We start from the raw sequence: 27,223 nt of genomic DNA, 5'->3' as shown, positions 1-27,223 counted from the left end.
GGGCAGGCCCAAAGAAAAAAATAAAACCCAAACAGCGATCTGCACCAATTTCTGTAAAGTCACAAAAAATGGTTTTTCCTGTCCAAACAAATCTGTGAAATTTACATAATCAATTAAAAAGATCATGGTTTTAATTATTTCATTTTCCCAAAGGGAAAACCCTTTTGAGCGTTTTTTCCCGGATTGGGAAATTTAGTATACCCCGGGTCACGCAGCTCGGGACCTCTAAAATGTTTACCGGGGAGGGAGTTTTTTTCAGTTTTTGTTTTTCACGCTTTTTTTTTTTCAAAAATTAAAGTACTATTTGTTTATAAAAACTATCAACGTTTTTTTCACTACGATGTTTTTTTGAATCAAAAATTGTACCTTCTCGTTTCGCACTGTTCGTGATTTCCGGGAAAAAACCCCAATTCTTTTTTTAGATCCACATTTAATAACCGGCCCTTCCGCAGCTTAACGTAATTTAAACGTAATTTGCATTGTGTGGCCCTTTTATTTCCCTTCCCTAAACATACATACGACGGGGGGTTAACCCCGCGCGTGCCCCCTAACCCTTTGACCAACCATAGGTGGGCCTTTTTGTTTTTAAGTTTGGGACTTTCATTTTCTTTACTTCCCGGAAATAACGAAAGGGCGAGTGATGTATTTTCTGGATGTCAAAAAAAAATATGTATAGTTATAGATATTTATTGAACTTCTAATGCAATTTTTTGCCCCAAAAGGAGCGTAGCGTAATGAAAAGGCCCAAAAAATTTAAAGCATTTTTAAAAATTCCAAAAATTCTATAAACCGGGTTTTTAGTTTAAAAGCCCCGTTTCCCCTTTAACTGAATTTGGGCAAAACCGCAAAAAGTTTTCTGAAGTAAAAATAACCCCGCCTTCTGTTAAATTTTATTGGGTTTTTTTTTTCTTCCTCATGGGGGAGAAATACATTTTTTCTACAAACTTTATACAAAGGGCAATTTTTGTTTCGGTTGATCCAGTGCTGGATTTTAATTTTGGTTTTTATTGGGAAAAACATCAGTCTTATCGAGTAGGGTTTTTTTAACACAATTTTTATATTCTTATTTTAATGGGAAAAACAAAATGCCCGGTTTTTAAATCTTAAAGATCTAACAGTACAATTCAAGGGAAAATTTCAGGTAAAATAAAAAAAAGACAAAGTGAATTTTGTGGGATCCCGGTTTTTGTTTTGACCAGAAGGGGGTGTAAAAGGGGTAGAAAAAAGGGCAAAAAATTGAAACACAGGAGCCGAAATTTTTTAAACCCATAATGCTCCCAAAAAGGCTAAATATAAAAATTACCCCCCTATATATAAAAAAAAAGAACAGGAAAAGAAACAAAAAAGTACCCCGCCCACTTTTTTTAAACAAGAAACTTCGAAAAACAGAAAGCATCTCTATACGAGCGGTCTTTTTTGAAGAGGACAAAAAAATATACTAGAAACACTGCTTACTGTAAACTGTCTTCCTTTTAACTAACACAAAATCATCATTTTCAATACCTTTTCGTTCATCGCCGAAACCATTGCGTGACGTCACATATACATGTACCTGTTTCACAGCCTCGCAGTTAATTCGATGTACTTTCACTTCGATAAGAAATAAAGGTAAGATATTGTTTATGTTCTATATTTTATTGTTCATTTTTCCATGAATAAAAATTATATATTTGCATTTGTTTGTCAATGTATTCAACTAATATTTTCAAAACAAAAACGTAAACAAAAGGGGAAGTAACTCCATTATTCACTGGAGGGAAATTTAAAAATTGGAAACTTCCATAGTGACTATTTTTTATTATGGCAGATAACCTGAGCGCTGCGATATGGTATGGAAATCCTGTGTTTTTTTTAAAAATGTTGCATTTGACCCTTAATTAGTTATGACACATCGAAGTGAAAGTATATCGAATTAACTGCGAGGCTGTGAAACTGGTACATGTATGTGACGTCACGCAATGGTTTCGGCGATGAACGAAAAGGTATTGAAAATGATGATTTTATGTTAGTTAAAAGGAAGACAGTTTACAGTAAGCAGTGTTTCTAGTATATTTTTTTGTCCTCTTCAAAATAAGACCGCTCGTATATAGATGCTTTTCTGTTTTTCGAAGTTTCTTGTTTACAAAAAGTGGGCGGGGTACGGTTTTGTTTCATTCCTGTTCTTTTTTTATATATATAGGAGGGGTAATTTTTATATTTAGCCATTTGGAGCATTATAGATAGAATTTCAGGCTCCTGTGATCCATGCTGTTCGCTTTCAAAGCCTATTGTAATTAGAGAAACTGTTAGCGAACAGCATGGATCCTGACCAGACTGTGCGGATGTGCAGGCTGGTCTGGATCCATGCTGGTCGCAAACCCACTATGTTGGTTTTCACATGGCACAGCTCATATATCTATTTGGTCCGTTTATTACATAGACACATTACTTGTATGCACCCTGCTTTGGTAATTGCTCCGCCTCATAGAATGTGGGAAATCCATAATAGGCGGAACAATGAATACTCATTAATTTTGAACTACTTCATGATTAAGGGGACGCATACTTTGAAATTAAAAAAAAGTGGGTGGGGTATTATAAAATTTACCTGCAAAAAAGTACAAGGTTTTGGTAAATGAAATGAATACTGTTTCAACTGTTATAAGTACACAAAGGATTGCTCACTAAAATAAAAATGAGAAAAACTGAAATAAGAAAGTTATTGTTGAATTACATAAGACTTCTTGTGTACATTCAAAGTCAACAATTAAGACTTTTTGGTGCGAAAATAATAGTGCTTCACTTTGTCCAAACATTTATCAATGTCCTACAGATTCTAATTTAAAGAAAGAATGTGAAATAAGTTCACTGTCTTGCTTTTCATTTCGCATATGTGAGCTAAAACTCATTATTTAGTTTGTTTACAAAGTAGTGCATAAGAAAAGATACGGTGGTCAAGGAATGCCACATTCTAAAACTATAAGAGTATATTCCCCTTAATACATTAAACATTTATCGTTACAGAAGTCTAGTGGCTTACAATAAAGGCCTAGAAATGTTGCCATTATTAATTTTTAACTTGGTATTCATGAACTACAATGCACTTAAATATCAAAACACATTCAACACACTTTGAAAATGTATTCTCTTAAAAATCCCTAAAATAAGGTATGAAATTTGGTTGAGAGGTCCAATCAATGTGTATATGTGGAAAAGCAACATTCTAATCTTGTTCACAAAAGTTACTAATACACAGCTGGAATGTCAATGATCAAAACTGGACGAATATACAGTTATCCTCACTTTAATGTCATTTATAATTTGTCCTTGAATTCTCCACCATACTTTTCATAACTCTGTTTGCACGAGTTGCACGAGAATGCTGTCATTCACGTAAAAAACGGGGTCAAATAAGTTGTAAATGCAATATCATCTAAACGTAATTAATGGATTATGCAGTTCAAGACAAACTTATCTCATAACGTAACGAACATGTACAATGTTGTAACAACAACTTTACTTACACTGATTTAAGTAGCAGTCGGTTTATAAGTGACTTTATTGATTCATTTTGTGTTTTGTTATTGTTGTCAAAAGTATAACGGAAGTGCCTCACAACTGAAGCGGAAACCAGTTTGATGCGCAAAGTAGTCCACTGTAAGTAATATTTTTTGACAAATGTCCACAGAAATTAATAATTTTCTCATATTAAAGACGAATATCTGAATAGGATTCATTATTTGATAAGAAATTATAATCATCGACATGTTTTTTTTAAAAATCGTACACGTGCTGACACCTAAGTTGTCTCCCGTTGTTTATTAGAGTTACCTTTCGTCAGGCGCAGTAATACATTGCAGTGAATCGCCGAGAAGTCGTGGGAAAATTAAAAACCATGTAAACAAAGTAAAATTAACCACCTTTTCAAGATGAATTTCAAGTGATCGACATTATGCATTTAACCCGCCTGACCTGTGTAGCATCTTAGATATCTTTTCTAAGGTATTCATTGTGTAGAATGTCATGTTATGCCCTTGCAATGCTAATCCACTCTGACTTTTTGTTTACATTTTTTATCAATGAGAAATTTGGCGTCCATCCCGAGATTAACAGACGTGGCGTTAAAGTTTTACATGTTTAAGCAAACCTGGTGTGTTAGAAAGAAAATCTCATCCCTTCAACATTATTTGGAACACTGTTATTGTAAAAAAACCTGTATTTTCCTTATACAAAAGCTTAATATTTTGTGTTGAATGTACTTTCACAAAGACCTCTGTTTTCCTATTACATTCATAGTACCACATCCTTATCCACAAAATACTGAATATTACAGGTGTCCATCAGTATTATATCAGTTTAGGAATATGTTTTTTATTTTCCCACCATCGATTTCTTGAATATGCACCCCTTCCGCATTGCTGTATGAACTGTGAATGTAGCAATATGCGTCCCCTTAAGTGGATCAGATTCTTCAGTTATGAAACAATATGAAAATAAGTTGGTTACTTTTTTGAAAATCCCTCGCTTGTCATTGGATAAAAACGATGGTTGAACTATAAATATATATATATGCCTGGAGAGATTGTATAAAATTGTGAGGCTATCCCAAGGATAAGATTAAAGTATCTTCATAATTACAGTCGATATTGACTGGCACTTATAAATTATCTACAATATTTTCGGGTGTTTTCGTTTGTTTACGCAATATTCACATTCTAAAAATGAGCCGCGCCATGAGAAAACAAACATAGTAGCTTTGCGACCAGCATGGATCCAAAATAGCCTGCGCATCCGCGCAGTCTGATCAGGATCAATGCTGTTCGCTTTCAAAGCATTTTGCAATTAGAAAAAATAAAGTAAGCGAACAGCATGGGCCAAGAGTGCGCGGATGCAAAGCTATTATGCTGGTTTTCTCATGGTGTGGCTCAAACATAACTTATTTTCTAACAAAATCTACTAAGGAAGCCAATGACACAGTGGTGAAGTAGACAGTTTTTATGACTTTCACATACGTTACTACAGGTTCGAAGTAACTTCAGACCATTTTTTCAAAATTCTATAAAATGTAATTTCGTCGACATTACTTTTATTCTTACATTATTTCATATAACATATTTCACGAATTTGAAATGTTTTCTCTTGTAAAATTTATTTTCCGGAAACGCTGGTAACAAGAGATTTGTTAGTTTTCAAAGCTTTATCGGGTTAGGCAATTACAATCCCTCGGCAGATGTTATAACAGGAAAAACATGCGTTATCCCTTTATTATAACCTCAACGACAAAATGAAAGCATTTGTTATTACTGTTGCTGTTGAACTCAACTGTTGTCAAACACTGACAACTGAACACACACTATATCATGAAAATGAAATAAAAAATAAAAGTAGTTATAATAAGATAAACATTCATTGGACTATGATAGTTTAAGAAACGTCACGCTAAAATAAAAAGGCAAAATGAGTGTATCTTGTTGCAAAGTACTTCTCTAGCAAGTAGCGCCATCTGCGTGATTAAGGTAATAGACACGTGATGACATTTGGCAATTGTCGCTCGATTCCGTATTCTCCGAATGCTATTTCGGCATCATTCGGCTGCTTACGTAGTTTATACGAGCAACTATCAGCAAAATGCCGAAATCTCTTACGGAAAATACGTTACTTTACGGAAATTACCGAATGTCAGTGCGGATCTATTGAATTTGCCAGCAACTTTACATTTGTCACGTACAAGAACAGGCCGTACCCTTGACATTGGATACCGTTCAGCAAGTTTGTCTTGCCAGTTGGATTTCTGGAACAATATAACAAAAATGAGGAAAATCACGTGACCTGGAGAGTTCCTTCAAAAGAACACATTTCTTTGTTCAGTCTAAAACTGTTCAGCTAGCCTAATTATTTATATACAGAAAAATCAATACTAAAACGTAATATGCTTTTAATTCCTCTCGTTTGTTTTTCCTGAAAATCGAAAGTGGTTTGTCTGTTGTACAGGATAAAGGTCAGTAATTCGGTCTAAAATGTGCTTCCTTGGTGTAGTCGAAAGAAGTCCATAATAAATAGATCCTGATTTTTCCATTTTTGCGAATATTCGTGTAGAACGACAGCTTTATCACCCTTTTTCACTACTAGAATACATTCTGCATAAAATGAGACGGTTTTCATGTTCATACACCCCACATGGCAAATTTTGCAGATCGAAAGCGGAAGTAGGTGTTTTCATTTTTCCGTTAATTTGTGACAGAACTTTCGTGAAAAATAGGAGTAGGAAAAAAGATGTTCTCTAAAGATACGTAAAGACGACCTGAAGTTGTCGTTTTTATATGAAACAAAGAAGGATATGAATAACTGACCTTTAACCTATAAAAGCTAAAAATAAGACTTTTCTTGAAACACATCGCAGTTCGTCTTAATAGTCATAAATAGGTTGTATATGATATCAAAGGGTGTTTCCAATGCACAATAATAATGAAATTTGAAAAAAAATTTGAATTTTAACTAAATTTTGAGTAGATGCGCCTATTTCAGCAGCGACTTCTGGGATTGAAAAGCCAAAATTTTATCTCCAAAAATGTCAGAAAATGCGCAAAATGCATCCTTCTGGGTCTTATTCATGACGGAATGATGAATGATATTTCAGAATCCCAGTGAAAAATAATGCAAACAAATGAAACGTTTACCAAAATATACGATATAGGACCATAGGACCAGAATTTAGCCCAGTAAATATGTAGTGGGTGGCTTCTATTAAATGTCTATATATTTCTCTAAAATCTCGAAATTTCACAATGAAACTTGCCAGTATGTTTGGAATTACATCTTTCGTGAAAATAGAGATGAAAATGGTGTGAAATTTGATAAGAAAAAAATTCTTATGGAAAGAGGATTCCTTGGAAGAATTAGCTGTATATATCAGCTGTTTTGCAGGAAAGCGATAAAACAAACTTAAAAATGTTTAAACACACTTTCCTCCGTAGAATTAAAACACATCCGCATGATTATATCTGATAAAAGATATTTACGAAAAAAAGGAACTGATGTAGACATTTCTTTGATGCATAAAACGAACGTTTTAACAAACATTTTGATCATATCCTTCAAAAGCTACACATTTTTTAAATTCATGTTTTTTTTTATTTCTAAAAGCAATCGGTTAATATATCATTTCGTTGTTGTTTTTTTTTCTCGGAGCATTTTTGGGTTGCAGTGTTAAAATCTGAAGAAAATCTACTACAATGTACTTTACTATTCATTATTACAAATATAATCTGAAAAGTAGATCCCTCGGAAGCACCGAGAACAAGACAAATAGTGAAAATTGCAGACTCGGTTTGATTGAGTCTGTTCATGGGCAGTAATGGAAAAAGCAACACTGCCCACGCCCCCTAGCACCGGCTTAAGCAGTATTCAATCTTCAAATCTAAATGAATTGAAATCAATGATCCCGAAGGACCAGAAAATATAACAACACTGAGATGAAGTCGGGGCGACTTTTTACGGCCGCCACACAGCACTTAACACCCGCTGTTGTGAAGTAAATATAATCTGAAAAGTAGATCCCTCGGAAGCACCGAGAACAAGACAAATAGTGAACATTGCAGACTCGGTTTGATTGAGTAGACATACTTGTAACTTAGATTAATTTAGAATTTTCCGTTTTTATTTCATGCTTTTCAGTGAAATACTGATATTAATCAGTTAAAAAATGAGTTTCACGCAGTGCTGTTACTCTTTTCTCCATCGTTTCCAGAAATGGTCAAGAAGCATGTATCGTAATTGCTGCAGAATGTTCGTCAAATCTGTATGGGTTTTCAAAGTCGAAGGCAGTGGTGTTATACGAAAGTGGCGTAAGTGTCTGGCCGCAGAAAAGAGATGACTGCGTCAATGGGTCCACGTCTCCGACGCTTAAGGTTAGAGACCACCAATTGTTTTCCCATAGACTTACAATACGGCGTGTACGGCCTTCCATACATCGAAACATGTATATCTAATTACAAGTTTTGGAAGAACTACCTTAGTTCTACCAAAATATCGGACAAAAACATATGAATAGTGATACTTTATTTAAGTAATTTTCGTGTGAATGAGATGACCCCCTGTTTACATCATTGATATGGCGGGAGAAATTCGTTTGATAAAACTTCTTTTCAAAACACATAAAATGTAGCAAATTTTGTCAAAATGTACAATAAAATACTGTAAATGCAGTGAAAATATATCAATTTTGAAAAAATAATCACTTCCTGGGTTTGTTTACATGACTGACCAATCAGAACGCACAGACGTTACCTTATTCCCAGGTATACGCTTACCTCATTCCCAGTAAGCTGTACTTTTTTGAATTGGTGGTCTCTGACCTTAATGACACCCAAGTTAGCGGTCTGTTGCTAAGCAAAATTCCGCTCTCCGTGACGACCGTTTAAGTTGTTTCCATGGTGATGAGGGAGCATCCTAAACTTTATTCAGCGCTATTTTTGTGAAACGTATTATTCACTCCTACAATCTTCCATGCAGTGGTGCTCGGTTGGGAATGGAAATTCATTCTGTTCCTTTTCTGCTTAAGGTAAAGGTCCATGTTTCGGAGGAAAAAGTTCGAATGTCATTAAATCATAGAAAGAAAGCATTGTTTTACTTGAACATTTAACAGCGCATGAAACATTATTCTACAAAACCATTGTCAATTTACTGACATATATAAGTTGAATTCTGGAAAGAAGCTGCATGAAGGGGCCACACTTCTGGACAGTTCAGCGCCTTTAAAAACTCAATATTTTTTAAAAGCTGTTACACGTCTTCGTTTGCAACATCGTTTGAGTGTTTAAACTTTACATAACTAGGTAAACATCGTTTTTGACAATTGTTTACATTTATTTCTTTACAAATGACATTCTTATTTAAAGGGGGACAACTCATTAAGAATATTTTAAGTATCCAACTCTGTGGGACAGAACAGTAAAATATGTATTGGACAGATAAGTTGTGTGTCAAGATGCTGTTCATTCGTTTAAAAACAATTGTTTTGTGATATACTGCTAAACCTTAATGTTTCTCTGACTTGAGTTGACAAGAAAATAATTTCCAAGTTCTCTGACATAGCAAGTAAACGTTTTAGCACTTTCTGACATCTTAAGGTGTGACTCAATGCCCACGATGTTCGTTCCAATGGTAACATTAATTTGGTTCAAAATATCACTGTTATCTACTGAAACATGAACCGTTTTATATTTTAGTGTTTGTGTATAATAACCAAGTTGAACTTATCAACAGAAACGGAAAAATAGGTATTACAAATTATACTTTCACTTTCTATTACTCTATTACCTTGAAGCCAGCTATATTCTGGAAATTATCAGTTACCATGATTCGCGGTAACTGGCTCTCTGTGGTAATTTATCCATCATCTTGCATTATTAAAACAAGGAAGAATTTCCAACAGGTAAAGCCACGTTCCAAAAACGCAGCCTCAGAAAGGCACACACAAACAACACTTGCACACTACACACACACACAAGGACAAATGAAGGAGAAAACAAACAAATACAGGAACACAGTTGGGCACCGCCTTAGAACGGTCAGTGACAAAACCATCCCTGGGGAGTTCAAACTGGTTTATGGGGCACCCCCTAACCTCATTCTTACCCCCATCATGTTCCAAAGTCAAAAGGCAGTGTAAATTAAAGTTATCCCCGTCAGGTGAAACCCTTACATACGTAAAGGCAACAGAAGGCACTTATTGTGCTATTTTTAACCTGTCAAATCTGCATACATTATACACTCTGTGTGTTCGATATTATAACATTTAGCCCAACCTCGGTGCTATCAGTACATTTATTTATTTATTTTGCAGGATTTAACGTGGCACCGACACAATTATATGTCATATGGCGACTTTCCAGCTTTGATAGTGGAGGAAGACCCCAGGAGCCCCTCCGTGCATTATTTCATCACGAGCGTGCACCTGGATAGAACCACCGACCTTCCGTAAGCCAGCTGGATGGCTTCCTCACATGAATAACTCAACGCCCCGAGTGAGGCTCGAACCAATATCGATGAGGGACAAGTGATTTGAAGTCAGCGACCTTAACCACTCGGCCATGAAGTAAATTTTGGTTAAGTGTCTAAATGTCATTATTAGCACTGTAAGTGAAGCCCCTACTCGTTGTTCGTATCGATGGCTCAGTGGTTACAACACATGACTTTTATGCGGGGAAATTGCTGGTTCGAGTCCAAAAGTGAGAACATTTTCTTTTTTTTTTTTATTTATTTACTGGTTTATATGTTTTAAATTACAAAGGGACACGTGAAAATCAAAATTCACGGGCTTCACGGTAACATGTGTTTCGTACTGAAATTATAGCGATCGAAACTGAATCTTGAATAAAACTTGTTTTAATTAATACCTATGAAATTGTAATACATGTATACTGAAATCAACCGTGAATAAAAATGATATCAAAGAAAAGAAATTTAAAAAAGAGATAAAAATGAAAGAAATAGTTGTAAATATACACTGGAGGAAATGTTAGATTACCTTAGATTCGAAAATTTTGGGCATGGACAGTCTTACTTGTAGCGAGTCGCAGTTTTGCACTTCCCTTATGAGCAGAATCAGGTTGGCCATTTTATAAATTGCGTGCATGTTTTGTGCTTTAAATTAATGGCAAGATCAGGATTCTCATACAAAAATAAAGAAAGTTATCAAAACGAAAGCTTTATACCATCCATTAAAAAAACATGCCAAAATCATCAATTTTACACCTTTTGAACAGCCTGCAATGATCCCGCTGCAAGAACAATGCCAAATTATTGACTTTCAAATTTCCATGCAAGTTCTTACTGAACTTCAGGTTATAAACGGAATGGGGGCCCATCCAGCTAGCTTTTTCACAAAATAGCGGAAATGTTCTGAGTACCAATCAACAAGCACAGATACCTTTCGTGATTTGAATTTTTCCACGAAAATGTGTCTCATTATTTAAATTCATAGAAAGCTAGCAGCAGTTAGTTTTACAATTGACATCAGAATTTTACATATAACGGCTGTATAAATTTTCTAAAGAATTAACAATCATTACCTCTCACCATATTTTACAGACATCCGAAATCACGAAGTTCTAATTATTACAAATATTGAGTATACAAACTTTGATACTGCACTGCATACATATTTATTCCATACATTGCTACCATAATCACCCTTTATTTCTTCAATGAAATAATTGACTGAAAGTGAGCAATGCGGTCAAGTTGCGACTACTAGACCATTCAAATAGCTCTGAACCAAACAGACTTATTCCCCTTACATTGCATTTGCAGGTCCTGTTTAGCTTTGCCGATACTGTCTTTATCAACTATTTATCTCTATAATACTTCAGAAACATTTACCTCATCCGAGCGATATCAACAACATATTATTTCGTGATGAACATGTTACTGTGAGTGAGAACACATTTTGTTTTTGCAGCAAAACTTTGTTAACCTTGGATAATACTGAACGTTGGCGCAAAATGGTTGCATGCATGAGCCTGAACATAGAAATTACTTGATACAACTATGTTATTGTTTTGTTTGTTTTCGGTTTAACGCCGTTTTTCAACAGTATCTCAGTTATGTAATGGCTGACAGTTATCCTAACCAGTGTTCCTGGATTCTGTACCAGTACAAATCTGTTTTCTGCCAGTAACTTCAAACTTCCCCACATAAATCAGAGGTTGAAGACTAATGATTTCAGACACAATGTTGTTTATCAAATAGTCACGGTGAACAAACGTCCCGCCCGAGGATCAAACTCACGACCCCGCGATCCGTAGACCGAAACTTTACCTACTGAGCTAAGCGGGCGGGCTACCAACTATGTTAATCTATGAACGCGGTGAAATTTGCTTAATAATTTCTTTTTTTCTATTATTTTTTTTCAATTATTGGTCGCGGCCGATGAGGCCGCGATCATATTGAATAGGACAAGTATTTGCACGCTGGGGAAAATATTTCATGATGGACCTGTCAATTCTTTACTTATGGATGAAACAGGTCTCATAAGCGTAAATACGACTAGCTTCTACTGATTATAAAAACATACCGTACGATTTGTTGTGAATTAACTGTTGTTGTACTTTTAGTAGTTCAACCGCAACCCTTGTTTAAAAGCAACATTCAAAAAACACGTTTTTTTCATCCTCAAGTAATAAGTAAGTAGACTGGCCCAGTTTAATCAATCTAGACGCATAATCTAACTATACGAGCGTCTATTTCACCCGATTTACATTCGGAACATTTTCACGCGTTTCGGGCTTTATCGTATGTTTAACATGGGATTTTTGAACCGTCCAAAGTTGTTGGAAATGTTTGTCTCATTGTTTATTCTTTTTAATAAAACTGTTACTGCTTTCATTGTTTACCGCTTTTTTTTCACCCTTGCCCGAAAAAACAGTAATGAGTTTGTACACTGTTCAGACAACTGTGCTCTGTTGAAATTTAACCAAACACAAGTTTACCTGCATAAACAGAAAGCATGATATGTCGCCATGCGCGGATCAGGAGGGGGGGGGAGGGTACCGGGGCTCCGGACCCCCGCTGGAAAATCTTTAAAAAAGGAAAGAAGACAAGAAGGAAAGAAAATGTTTTTCGAAAAAGGCAACATTAGGACTGCATGTAAAGTATATGCGGCTGCTGCTACATACGACCCCGACATAATTCATATTATTTATCTAAAAGAAACTAAGAATTTTACCTTCAAGAAAGCTTGAGTTTATCATTTTCCCAAATTTAACAAGTTAGTCCATAAAACTGTCCCAGAATGCAAAAAATGAAGTGCTAAATTTCAAAATGTCCAGGGTGGGGGGGGGGGGCAGGGGATCGGCCCCCCTCTGGGAAAATTGGCTGTGTCCGTGCATGGTCACTATACCTGTCCAGTACTGGACATTACGGTAAACGCTTCTTTCCTGCACAAATGACAATTTTGCAACTTCTGTCCGGTTTGTACAAATTTCTGGCCGCGATAAACCATTTGACTTGTTGATGTTAATGATGAAATATGATCTACTGTACTGCGATTAAGCCTAAGGCGTAAAAAATTGTTTGTTTCCGGTATCCCGACCAACCCTAAATTTTTTGCCCGACCCTAAATGTTTTTATGGCTTTGGAGAATAGTTTTTTTTTTTTCAAGTTTTTAACAAAAAGTTGCAAAACTGCACTTTTTATGCTTTAAACATGTCCAGTGATGTTAGAAATCAACTTACTGATGCCCTGAAGGCATTACCCTCTTATTTGCATTCATTTTTTGACACAAAAATAATTTCAAAAAGTCCCCCTTAATAAAACAAGAGGAACAAGATGGTCCTGAATCGCTCACCTGTTCCCACATGACCCAGTTTTGAGTATGACGTCGTTGTTTCTATTATTTGATAAAGTGACCTAGTTTTTGAGCTCATGTGATTCAGTTTTGAACTTAACCTAGATATAATCAAGATAAAAATCTGATCAATTTTCATGAAAATCCATTGAAAAATATGGCCTCTAGAGAGGTCAAAAGATTTTTAAAATTTTAGACCTACATGTACTGACCTAGTTTTTGATCACAGTTGACCCAGTTTCAAACCTGACCTAGATATCATCAAGATGAACATTCAGACCAACTTTCATACAGATCCCATGAAAAGTATGACCTCTAGAGAGGTAACAAGGTTTTTTTCATTATTTGACCTACTGACCTAGTATTTAAAGGCACGTGACCCAGTTTCAAACCTGACCTAAATATCATCAAGGTAAACATTCTGACCAATTTTCATGAAGATCCAATTAAGGGTATGACCTCTAGAGAGGTCACAAGGTTTTTTTATTTTAAGACCTACTGACCTAGTTTTTGATCGCAGTTGACCCCGTTTTAAACCTGACCTATATATCATTAAGATAAACATTCAGACCAACTTTCATACAGATCCGATAAAAAATATGACCTCTAGAGAGGTCACAAGTATTTTTTCATTATTTGACCTACTGACCTACTTTTTAAAGACACGTAACGCACTTTCGAGTTTGACCTAGATATCATCAAGATGAACTTTCTGACCAATTTTTCTGAAGATCCATTCACAATTATGGCCTCTAGAGAGGTCACAATGTTTTTCTATTTTTAGATCTGCTGAGCTAGTTTTTGACCGCACGTGACCCAGTTTCGAATTTTACCTAGATACCATCAAGGTGAACATTCAGACCAACATTGATTCATACAGATCCCATGAAAAATATGGCCTTCGGAGAGGTCACAAGGTTTTTTCTATTATTTGACCTACTGACCTAGTTTTTAAAGCCACGTAACCCAGTTTCGAACTTGACCTAGATATCATCAAGTTAAATATCCTGACCAATTTTCATCAAGGTTTTGTGAAATATATGACCTCTAGAAAGGTCAAATGGTTTTTCTATTTTTAGACCTACTGACATAGTTTAGTGTCTAACTTGTCCTGGATATCATCAAGGTGAACAATCTGACCAACTTTCATAAAGATCCCATGAAAAATGTGACCTATAGAGTGGTCACAAGCAAAAGTTTACGCACGCACGCACGCACGAACGGACGGACGGACGACGGACGCTGCGCGATCACAAAAGCTCACCTTGTCACTTAGTGACAGGTGAGCTAAAAAAAATCCCCCCAGAAAAGTTTTCCGACCTACCTACCCTAATTTTTTGAGCATGTTACCGGATACAAAGAATTTTTTTAGGCCTAAAACCATTTTGTTCCATCAACCAATTTTTCATTACACTCTAACTATAGCGAAACTCTTTGGTTTAACACTGAACAGTATAATTTATACATTGTAGATGCCAAATTAATACGACGGTAGCACATCGGATTTCTAGGGGCGGTCGTAGAGGATTTAGGGATTGGATTTATAATGCCTTTACCCCTACCAGTTGCAACTTTGCCAGTTGTAGAACAAATGTTGAAAATAATATGTAAAAATGAGATTAAAGAACAAGCCTAAGAATCGACTGAGGTATCTGCCACTCAACAATACGACGTAATACACGATAAGCTACACAACAAGGTGACGTAACACACGATATGCCACACGAAAACATTATGTGACACAAGATATCACGCGAAAATGCAACGTGACACATGATATGCCACACGAAAACATTATGTGACACAAGATATATCACGCGAAAATGCAACGTGACACAAGGTACGTCGCGCGACAATGCAACATGGCAAACGACACGCCACACTACAATGCGACATGACACACGATATGCCATACAACAATGCAACGTGACACACTAAATGCCACATGACAATGCGACGTGACATACGATATGTAACACAACAATGCGACGCGATACACGACAGTACAACCCGACACTTGATATTTACAGCGACATTTCATGACAAAGGCGCGACATATGACAGTGCAACAATGCGACATTCCCGCATACAATTTCGTACAAATTTAGTATGTCACGTCGCAATATCGACTATTGAAACGAGTTTCGTGTTGAATTTTCATGTGCCGTGTCGAGTGTCAAAATGTCTTAAATTTAGCATCACTTTTCATATGTTTCGGTGGAACTAAGATAGTTCTTGAAAAACAAAATGTACCAGATAAACATGTTTCAAAAAAATCTAAGGCCGTACACGCCACAATGCTATAATGGAAGTCTATTGGAAAACACTTTTTGGTCTCTAACCTATAGGGTACTTTCGACACCATGGAAGCAAATTTTGACCGAATCATTGCTTCTTAAAAACTGTAAGCCTGACCACTGTTAAATCAAGTCTTCGCAGATCAGAAGTAGTCCAAATATAATAGTCCTATTCTTCGGTTCCTCGTACCCTTTCTCGATAGAAAAGTGTTTTCTTTCACTGTACTACGTTTCAGTATATACTTATAGCATTCTGTTGAAAACTGCATGCTCAATTCGCTGTCTTGATAAAATATGGAGCAAGAATTTCATATCCCGAAAAGAGATATAACTGAAAGATGCGAACAGGAGTAAAATCAGACGGTTGTATTGAATCAAGCGTACTTAGTCTAATGTTGCATAAAAGCTAACAACACTTTTCCTTTTTCTGTTGTAAAGATATAGCTCATTACGTTAATATGTCTCTGACACTGTATTTAAAAAAAAAAGATATTAAAATATCATCAGTATGCATAAACTTACTACACAGAATTAATTTAAATGTTCATCAATCAGAAACACCTGTTGATCAACATCAGTCTAACAGATATTGCTTTCTTCCTGTTTTTCTACGGAAAGTAGATGGTTCAACTCGATTAAAGAAAACAAATATAAATTCAACAAACCGATAGGACTTTCACACTTTAATAATACAAATAATATAATGATATAAAATGTTTTTTAAATGTTGAGTAAAGGTAAGAATTACCTGCTCTCATTCTTTCATAATTAGACTGCAGTGCCCTTTCACGAGGACTTGACTTCATTAAATCGTCTGCTGTTGCCTGTATCAGAGAAATTTAACAATGTAAATGTTTACATTTAATTTTGTTCCACGATCAAGCGCTTGTATAATTCAAGTGAGTGTTGTTTTTTTCTTTTTGTTAATTTGGTGATTTCATTTTAAACAAAATGCTTAATAGTATTTTGATAGTTAATATGAACTATAGGTTTCAGCAGTTACATAACACTGACTTTGAGAAAAATAGGTAAAATTACTAAATACAATGTAAAAAATATGTATTGTAATACCATATATCATTTAAAAGCCCAATCCAAATTCCATCTTTTTACTTTAAAATAGTATCATATGTCTCAGCATTTCAATAGCGCATGCTCAAAAAAACGCTCAATCGGTTTTGATATCATTTTACATATCTTCCACTACTTTTGCATTTAGACTGCAACTATTAACTTTGGCTAGGTGCTTAATTCAATTGACTGATGAGACACAAAGCGATTAAAAATAAAATAGAACTTACAAAAAAGTTTGCTACATTTGGATGATTCCTCTCCAGTCTTTACAAAAAAATATTTCTGCATTTTATTTGTGTTGAATAAATGTCTCGCATCCCCTACAGGATATAAACAAGAAGCTGCGTTCAATAAACGCTTGATGCCCCCGGTGGCATCCTTGTCGACACAAAGCAACCTTAGTCCAAAATGAGGTCTAGATCAAGGTCAAACTGAGGTCAAGTGATGTTTAATGATGAGGAATGGTCACAGGTTACATCTGCATTAGTATCAAGTCATTCTATTCTAGTAAGGGATATTGATGCTAGACGAAACGGTCCCATTTGGTTAACCAAGAGATGGCACATACAAAGAAACCTTATTCTAAAACGAGGTCAAAGTCAAACTGAGGTCAGGTGGTGTCTGAAGATGAGGAATGGTCACAGGTTACATCTGCATTAGTATCAAGTCATTCTAGTAAGGGGTATTGATGCTAGACGAAACGGTCCCATTTGGTTAACCTCGTTCGGACGGACGGACGAACGGACGGGCAGGGTAATCACTATATGCCTCCCGCATCAGTAGATGCCGGGGACATAAAACTCCTCGAAATATAAATATCAATCAAGTCTAATGACCAGGCCCCGTGTTCACAAAACATTTTTCGATCTCAGCTGAGTTTGAGTTGGAAATTTTAATATCAGTTTTACTAAAACTTCATGGTTAAATTCCAAATGAGACTGACCATCAGTACTAAATAGTCACTTAAAAATAGTTATTAACTTCAAATCTAATTTTAAACATGCTGTTTAGATATAAATGACAAATAAAGTTTCGTTATCAAACTCAGCTGAGACTGAAAATGTTTTGTGAACACGGGGCCAGGTCTGTATTCATACATGTATTTCTAGCGATGAATATCCTAAAATCACCCACAGTCTGAAGAATGCATTATTTATATAATTTTACCTTACTAATGTCGTCACTACGCCTGCCTTCGATTTGAATCTGAGCTGACTGTTTTCTTTTCAGCTGATAAAGTATATCTTCTCCTTTACGCTCTAAATGCTTTTCAATTTCTTTTCCTTTCTGATCTAGTCTCCCTTTTGATTCCAATTCTACCACTCTTAAATTCTTTTTAATTTCTATCTCTTCATGCTTAAGTCCCTCTTTTGAGTTAACTTCTGTCACTCTCAAATTCTTTTTGATTTGCAACTCTTTCTGTTCCAATTTCTGTTTTAAATCAACTTCTATCTTTCTCAAATTATCTTTGCTTTCTCTCTCTTTTTGATCCATCTTCTTTGCAGATTCAATTTCTTTCATCCTAAGCACTTCCTTGATTTCTTTCTCTTTCTTCTCGAGTCTTCCTATTGAGTCGATTTCGGTCTTTCTCAAATCATCTTTCATTTCAACCCTTTTCTGCGCGAGTTCGTGTTTTATAGTTGAACCTATCACCTTTATCTGTTTTTCACTTTCGCCAATTTCAGTCGCAGCGTCAACTATTCTCTGTTCAAGATTCTTTTCCTTCTCTTCGATTGCATCCATTGCATTACGACGGACTTCCATTTCATCTGTAGTTGTTATTACAAACTTTTCCTGCTTTAGCTGTAAATTAAATATAAAATATCTGGAACAATTTATCTTTATTATAGCACTCAGAGCTATAATAATACTTAACAAGACAGTCTGAAAGACCACTTAATTCCAAGCCATTGTGATCGATAGTAAAATGGTAAACCTTTGACCCTGACCTTGAGCTGGCATAGCTGACTTATGAATTCTGCGCATCATCTTGATGAGGAGATCAATTGACCCAAGTTACATGAAAATCTATTAAATGAATTTAAGAGATAGAGAGCTCAAACTTTTGACATTGAGTTGTGATTTGACCTTGAGTTGACAAGGCTGACTCATAACTTTTTGATTCGGTGATCATTTGTCCGAAGTTTGATTTAGGAGATACAGAATGTACACAAAATGGAAGGCTTAAACATTTGATTCTAGATTGCGACCTTGACCTTGTGCCGGCATGGCTGACTCATAGGTTCTGTACATCGTCTTGATAAGGTAGTTTTACAAAATTTCTTCAAGAGCGGACACGAAATGGAAGGCTTAAACCTTTGACCTCGAGTTATGACCTTGATCTTGAGCCGGCATGTCTGAATTATATGTTCTGCACATCGTCTTGTACACGTGATCATTTGACCCAAGTTTAGGAGTCTCAGAGCGGAAACAAAATGGAAGGCTTACACCTTTGTCCATGAGTTGTGACCTTGACCTTAAGCCAACATGGCTGACTCATAAGTTCTACATATATCATTGATGAGGTCATCATTTTATCTAAGTTTGATGAAAATTCTTCAAGGAGTTTAGGAGATACAGAGCGGACACATAATGGAAGGCTAAAAAAAATACCCTAAATTGTGACCTTGACCTTGAGCCGGCATGACTAACTTTCAAGTTCTGCACATCGTATTGATGAGGTGATCATTTTATTTAATTCCTTGGAAGGGTATAGGAGTTATAGAGCAGACATAAAATGGCTAACACATTTGACCTTGAGTTGTGACCTTGACCTTGAGCCGGCATGGCTGACTCATAAATTCTGCACATCGTCTTGATAAGGTTATGATTTGAATCAAGTTACATTAAAATCCTTCAAGGGGTTTAGGAGATATAGAGAGGACACAAAAGTGTTACGGACGGACGAAGGACGGACGGACAGAGCCCCCCTAGAACCCCTATCACTCGTGGTGGAGAATTAAAAATAGCTGAAATTAGCGCGGAATTTAAAACAACAAAAAATATCTATGCATGCGGAAAGAACATTATATACTTAGTCTAAATAACATATTCATTATAAAACTCAAGTTATTTGAACTCAGGAACTCAGGTTGCGTAGGGAATATTACCTCAAGCAATTTCTTGACCGCATTTTTAGATTCCTGTCTATCTTTCATTTCTTTATAATCTTGCAGCAGTTCTATCATATCATCTATATAATTTGCAATGTCTGTGTCCTCTATTTCCATATTGTTACAATGAAATATGGCGTTTCTGTGTTGAAGTACCTGCAATACATTAACAAATCAACAAGGCTTAGAAACATTGTTTAGACAAAACGTTTTCTATCACAAATGCTGAAGTCATGAACATTGCATTTAGTACGTGTATGTAAAACAGAACAGGACAGAACTGAACAAAAAGAAAACTTTACTAAGTCTTGCAGTAGTACATCGCCTATTATTCACGAAAAAAAAAACAGTACTAATTTACCAGTCATAAATGACCTCCATATCAAATGTGACCTTAGAGTTAGACGAAAGCATTCTCTAGTCATTTAATAAAAAGTTCTACTGCTCTGGGTCAATGTGACCTTGACGTTTGACCTACTGATCTGAAAATCATTAGGAGTCGTCTGCTCGTCATGATCAGCCGCCATATTAAGTTTCGTGATTGATTCCCAAGCGTTCTCAAGTTATTGTCCAGAAATGGTTTAACTGTTTCGGGTCACTGTGACCCTGACCTTTGACTTACTGACCTCAAAATCAAAATAAGTCATCTGTTGGTCATGGTCAACCTGTCTATTAAGTTTCATGACTCCGGAAAAGCTTTAACTATTCCCGGTCACTTTGACCTTGACCTTTAATCCACTAACCTCAATATTATGAAAAGGAGTAATTCGCTGGTCATGACCAACCTCCCTATCAACTTTCATGATCTTAGGCCTAAACATTCTTAGTTATCATTCGGAAACCGATTGACTCTTCCAGTCACTGTAACCTTGAAATTTGACCCGCTCACCTTAGAATCAATCATTCTTGAGCTATATTAGCAGATGACACAAGTTTTGTGCAAGTCTGATTAAAATCAAATCATAAATGAAGCTGCTATGGTGCAGACAAGGTCAAAAAAGCTAATTTTGGCCCTTTTAGGGGCCATAACTCTAGAACACATAATGGGATCTGGTCGGTTTAAGAAAGCTACTGAGATCTTATGGTGACACAAGTTTAATTAAATTCAAATCATACACGACGCTGCTATTGTGCAGACAATGTCAAAATAGCTCATTTTGGCCCTTTCAGGGGCCATAACTCTGGAACACATAAGGAATCTGGCCAGTTCAAGGAAGGAACAAATATCTTATGGTGACACAAGTTCTGTGCAAGTTTGGTTAAATTCAAATCATAAATGAAGTTGCTATTGTGCAGACAAGGTCAAAATAGCTAATTCTGGCCCTTTCAGGGGCCATAACTCTGGAACCCATGAAGGAATCTGGCCAGTTCAAGAAAGGAACCAAGATCTCACGGTGATACAAGTGACGTGCAAGTTTGGTAAAAATCAAATCATAAATGAAGCTGCTATTGTGCAGACAATGTCAAAATAGCTCATTTTGGCACTTCAGGGGCCATAACTCTGGAACCCATAACGGGATCTGGCCGGTTCAAGAAAGGAACCAAGAACTTATGGTGATACAAGTTGTGTGCAAAGATGGTAAAAATCAAATCATAAATGAAGCTGCTATTGTGCAGACAAAGTCAAAATAGCTAATTTTGGCCCTTCAGGGGCCATAACTCTGGAACCCATAATGGGATCTGGCCGGTTCAAGAAAGGAACCAAGAATGAACCTATGGTGATACAAGTTGTGTGCAAGTTTGGTTAATATAAAATCATAAATGAAACCACTATCGTGCAGACAAGAAATTGTTGACGCACAAAAATAGCAAATTCTGGCCCTTTAAGGGGCAATAACTCTAGAACCCATGATGGGATCTGGCCAGTTTTTGAAAGGAACTGAGATATCATGCCATTACAAGTTTTGTACAAGTTTAATCAAAATTGCTTGCAAAATGCTGTCTCTATCTTGTTCACAAGAAATTGTGGACGGACGACGGATGGACGGACGACGGGCGATCACAAAAGTTCACCCTGTCACTTTGTGACAGGTGAGCTAAAAAGGCAAATGCCTGGTTAGAACAGGAAACGGAAATTTCTTACTCTTCATAAATCTACTAAAAGAATTTTGGTTTTAGCTTTTATACAGTGTCATTTTCACTATGCTTGTTTTTCTGGTTTTACAGCTTATCTCTGTTTTGGAAAAAAAAAACAAGCTACAGGTTATCCAATTTGAAAATAATTTAGTCAATGTTTTGCATGATTTCATTTCTATTTCGACTTTCCTACGTCGTATTTTCTTCTTTTCAATGCTGTAGTACCATGTGCATATATCTGTTTATGAATTTATGATGACGCGAGGTAGAAAGAAGCTATTGCATTTTCAACACAATGATAAGCTCGAAAATGATTGAAAGTACATTTTTTGTTCATAAAATTCTTTCAAACATCTCATAACATTTCTTAAAAAGTATATTAATGTCATTGTTGTTGTAACCGTATATGCTTGAAAGTAAACATTAAGCATAATAGTGTGTATATGTTACTTACCCTTGAGAAAGCATCATTACCATCAATTATACAATGGATATGGTGATGAAACTCTATGTTATCAATCAACAGATGCAACAAACCGGAACAGTCAAACTCAGTTGCTCTTGTCTTGTGTTCATATCCTGGAGCATTTATGAAACATTTTGCAACAGCCCAAGGTTCAGTACACCACTGATGAGCGTCTGTGTTTCTCCAGTATGGGGCAGGAGGAGTGGATGCGTGTCGCCAAATAATTTCGTCGTATATAGCACCACATACGTTGTTGGGACAAGACGTTTTCCCGCGTGGGTGTAGACAGTTACAATGAATTTGACCGAGCGGACACTGTCTATTTTTGCTTTGAACATGATCTGGCTGGAGTGTGTGTACATCGCAGAGTCCACAGGCTACTGCCGAAAGATTGTGTTTCTGTTTAACTTTATCTAAGATATCAACATGCTGCTGGTTAACAAGATGATCACAGAATGGTTCCAAGCCGTCTTTTACATATTTAATGCCAAGTCCGGCTCTCACCCAGTTCCTGTATTTCTTGTTCTCAAGCTGCGCCCTGTGGTCCATTGCTTATCTTTATCTGTAAGTAAGAACGTTATAACTATGCCTGTATTATACAATACTATCATGGAATACAGTACACAGTAATATTCTATGCTGAAATAATATTCAAAATGAGATATAACATTTGTAGTCACCAGCTGTCTATATTATTTAACGCATGTGGCTGTCTAGTTTATATACGTTCTTAATCAACAGCCGAATCCAGGGATCGAATTTATCGGAAATTCGTGTGAGAATTAAAAAAATGGAGTAGGAAACCATGGCACTCGTATAGTTTTGAGATCACGATTGATAAATTCGCTCAAACTGTCCTTTTCTCTTTAAAAACTCCTTTGGGGTAGTTATTTTACCAATAATCACGTAACCGCTTCCGGAGGCTTGTCGCTTTATGGCATACAGACACTAAATAGAACAAGAGATCACAGAGTGATCTTGGCGCCCACCAATGCGCCATTTTTGAGTGTTCCAAATTTCAAGACTTATTGACTAGCTCAAGGTCAATTTTCATTTCCGTACACTACACTGTGCATGTGGTCTAAATTCGAAAGCTGTAGCTTGAGAAATGTGGAAGTAGGTCACTAGATCAATTTCAAGGACAAAATTCTTTGTGCACAAAACTATGCATGTGCATCAAGTTTGAAGGCTGTAGCTTGTGAAATTTGAAAGTAGGTCACTAGGTCAATCTTAAGGTCAAAGTTTAATTTGGTACACAAAACTATGCAAGTGGTCCAAATTTGAAGGCTGTAGCTTGAGAAATGTGTAAGTAGGTCACTAGGTCAAAATCTAGGTCAAATTTCACTTCAGAACACAAATCTATGCATGCGGTCCAAAATTGAAGCCTGTACCTTCAAAAATGTGAAGGTAGGTCACTAGGTCAATGTCAAGGTCAAAATTTGTTTCGGTACACAATCCTATGCATGTGGTCTAAATTTGAAGCCTGTAGCTACAGAAATGTGAAAGTAGGTCACTAGGTCAATCTTAAGGTCAAAGTTCATTTCAGTACACAAAACTATGCATGTAGTCCAAATTTGAAGGCTGTAGCTTGAGAAATGTGAAAGTAGGTCACTAAGTCAAAATCAAGGTCAAATTTTATTTCAGAATACAGAACTATGCATGTGGTCCACATTTGAAGCTTGTACCTTCAAAAATGTGAAAGTAGGTCACTAGGTCAATGTAAAGGTCAAAGTTTGTTTCGGTACATAAAACCATGCATGTGGTCCACATTTGAAGGCTGTAGCTTGAGAAATGTGAAAGTAGGTCACTGGGTCAAAATCAAGGTCAAATTTCATTTCGGTACGCAAAACTATGCATGTGGTCCAAATTTGAAGCCTGTACCTTCAAAAATGTGAAAGTAGGTCAATAGGTCAATGTCAAGGTCAAAGTTTTTTCGATACACAAAACTATGCATGCGGTCAAAATTTGATGGCTGTAGCTTGAGAAATGTGGAAGTAGGTCACTAGGTCAAAATCAAGGTCAAATTTCATTTCCGAACACAAAACTATGCATGTGGTCCAAATTTGAAGCCTGTACCTACAAAATATGTGAAAGTAGGTCACTAGGTCAATGTCAAGGTCAAAGTGTTTTCTGGTGCACAAAACTATGCATCTGGTCCAAATTTGGAGGCTGTATAGCTTCAGAAAATGTGAAAGTAGGTCACTAGGTCAAAATCAAGGTCAAATTTTATTTCGAAACACAAAATTATACATGTGGTCCAAATTTGAAGACTGTACCTTCAAAAATGTGAAAGTAGGTCACTAGGTCAAAATCAAGGTCAAAGTTTATTTCGGTACACAAATCTATGCGTGTGGTCCAAATTTGAAGCCTGTACCTTCAAAAATGTGAAAGTAGGTCACAAGGTCAATGTCAAGGTCAAGTTTTTTCGATAAAACTATGCATGCGGTCAAAATTTGAAGGCTGTAGCTTGAGAAATGTGGAAGTAGGTCACTAGGTCAAAATCAAGGTCCCATTTCATTTCCGAACACGAAACTATGCATGTGGTCCAAATTTGAAGCCTGTACCTACAACAAGAGATCACAGAGTGATCTTGGCGCCCACCACTGAGCCATTTTTGAATGTTCCAAATTTCAAGACTATAGATCAAGGTCAAAGTCAAGGTGAAAGTTCATTATGGTACACAAAACTGTGCATGTGGTCCATGCATGTGGTCCAAATTTGAAGCTGTAGCTAAAGAAATGTGAAAGTAGGAACAATTTCAAGGTCAAAGTTAATTTCTGTACACAAAACTATGCATCTGCTTCAAATTTGAAGGCTATAGCTTGAGAAATGTTGGTAATAGATAAAAATCAAGGTCAATTTTCAATTCAGAACACAAAACTATGCAAGTGGTCCAAATTTGAAGCCTGCAGCTTGAACAAGAGATCACAGAGTGATCTTGGCACCCACCAATGTGCCATTTTTGAGTGTTCCAAATTTCAAGACTTACTGACTAGCTCAAGGTCAAATTTCATTTCCGTACACAACACAAATCTATGCATGTGGTCCAGATTTGAAGCCTGTACCTTCAAAAATGTGAAAGTAGGTCACTAGGTCAATGTCAAGGACAAAGTTTGTTTCGGTACACAAAACTATGCATGTGGTCCTAAATTTGAAGCCTGTAGCTACAGAAATGTGAAAGTAGGTCACTAGGTCAATCTTAAGGTCAAAGTTCATTTCGGTACACAAAACTATGCAAGTGGTCCAAATTTGAAGGCTGTAGCTTGAGAAATGTAAAAGTAGGTCACTAGGTCAAAATCCAGGTCAAATTCTACTTTGGAATACAAAACTATGCATGTGGTCCAAATTTGAAGCCTGTACCTACAAAAATGTGAAAGTAGGTCACTAGGTCAATGTAAAGGTCAAAGTTTGTTTCGGTACACAAAACTATGCATGTGGTCCAAATTTGAAGGCTGTAGCTTGAGAAATGTAAAAGTAGGTCACTAGGTCAAAATCAAGGTCAAATTTTATTTCGGTATACAAAACTATGCATGTGGTCCAAATTTGAAGCCTGTACCTTAAAAATGTGAAAGTAGGTCACTAGGTCAATGTAAAGGTCAAAGGTCATTTCAGTACTCAAAACTATGCAAGTGGTCCAAATTTGAAGGCTGTAGCTTGAGAAATGTAAAAGTAGGTCACTAGGTCAAAATCAAGGTCAAATTTTATTTCAGAATACAAAACTATGCATGTGGTCCAAATTTGAAGCCTGTACCTTCAAAAATGTGAAAGTAGGTCACTAGGTCAATGTCAAGGTAAAAGTTTTTTTCGGTACACAAAACTATGCATGTAGTCCAAATTTGAAGGCTGTAGCTTGAGAAATGTGAAAGTAGGTCACTAGGTCAAAATCAATGTCAAATTTCATTTTGAAACATGAAACTATGCATATGGTCCAAATTTGATGCCTGTACCTTCAAAAATGTGAAAGTAGGTCACTAGGTCAAAATAAAGGTCAAAGTTTTTTCCAGTGCACAAAATTATGCAAGTGGTCCAAATTTGAAGGCTGTAGCTACAGAAATGTGAAAGTAGGTCACTAGGTCAAAATCAAGGTCAACTCATGTCAAGGTTCATCTTGCCACTCAAAAATATACATGTGGTCCAAGTTTGAATGTTGTAATTACTGACAAGAACATTTTAAAAGCTTTTCCCTATATAAGTCTATATGAACCATGTGACCCCCGGGGCGGGGCCATATTTAACCCTAGGAGGATAATTTGAACAAACTTGGTAGAGAACCACTAGATGATGCTACATTACAAGTATCAAAGCCCTAGGCTTTGTGGTTTGGACAAGAAGATTTTCAAAGTTTTTCCCTATGTAAGTCTATGTAAACCATATGACCCCCAGGGCGGGGCCATATTTGACCCTAGGGGTATAATTTGAATAATCTTAGTTGAAGACCACTAGATGATGTCACATACAAAATATCAAAGCCCTAGGCCCTGTGGTTTTGGACAAGAGGTTATTCAAAGTTTTTCCCTATATAAGTCTATATAAACCATGTGACCCCCAGGGCGGGGCCATATTTGACCCCAGAGAAATAATTTGAATCATCTTGGTAGAGGACCACTAGATGATGCTTCATACCAAATATCAAAGCCCTAGGCTCTGTGGTTTTGGACAAGAAGGTTTTCAAAGTTTTTCCCTATATAAATCTATATAAATTATAGAAATAAACAAAGGGCCATAACTCACTGATAAATTGTTGAACCAGTCTGATTTTCAGGGGGACACAACTAGGGTACCAATACATCATTCTGACAAAGTTTGGTCAAAATCCCCCCAGTAGTTTCTGAGGAGATGCGATAACGAGAAATTGTTAACGGACGGACGG

The 27,223-nt window shown here is 36.3% G+C and overlaps 1 protein-coding gene across 5 annotated transcripts in view; it reads right to left on the bottom strand.

Annotated features, from left to right (window-relative positions):
• Positions 1-5,282: 5,282 nt before the first annotated feature.
• The window catches only part of LOC123540685 (reticulocyte-binding protein homolog 2a-like), a 36,336-nt gene continuing 14,395 nt past the window's right edge, over positions 5,283-27,223 (bottom strand). The window contains exons 2-6 of one of the 5 annotated variants that reach the window (XM_053526418.1): positions 22,342-22,915; positions 19,809-19,967; positions 17,866-18,501; positions 16,373-16,448; positions 5,283-15,955 (exon numbers count right to left, since the gene is read on the bottom strand). In XM_053526418.1, coding sequence (XP_053382393.1) covers positions 15,933-15,955; positions 16,373-16,448; positions 17,866-18,501; positions 19,809-19,967; positions 22,342-22,902 — 1,455 coding nt within the window. In that variant the 5' untranslated portion in view covers positions 22,903-22,915 and the 3' untranslated portion in view covers positions 5,283-15,932. Of the gene's footprint in view, positions 15,956-16,277; positions 16,449-16,693; positions 17,019-17,865; positions 18,502-19,808; positions 19,968-22,341; positions 22,916-27,223 lie in introns of those variants that run through there. The other 4 variants (XM_053526416.1, XM_053526417.1, XM_053526415.1 and 1 more) reach the window with 4 other exon arrangements.

Source organism: Mercenaria mercenaria, chromosome 16 (assembly GCF_021730395.1).
Source record: "Mercenaria mercenaria strain notata chromosome 16, MADL_Memer_1, whole genome shotgun sequence".
NCBI classification, from domain to species: Eukaryota; Metazoa; Mollusca; class Bivalvia; order Venerida; family Veneridae; genus Mercenaria; species Mercenaria mercenaria.
The sequence above is the reverse complement of the archived record's forward strand: the minus strand, read 5'-3'. Positions and strand labels throughout refer to the sequence as shown.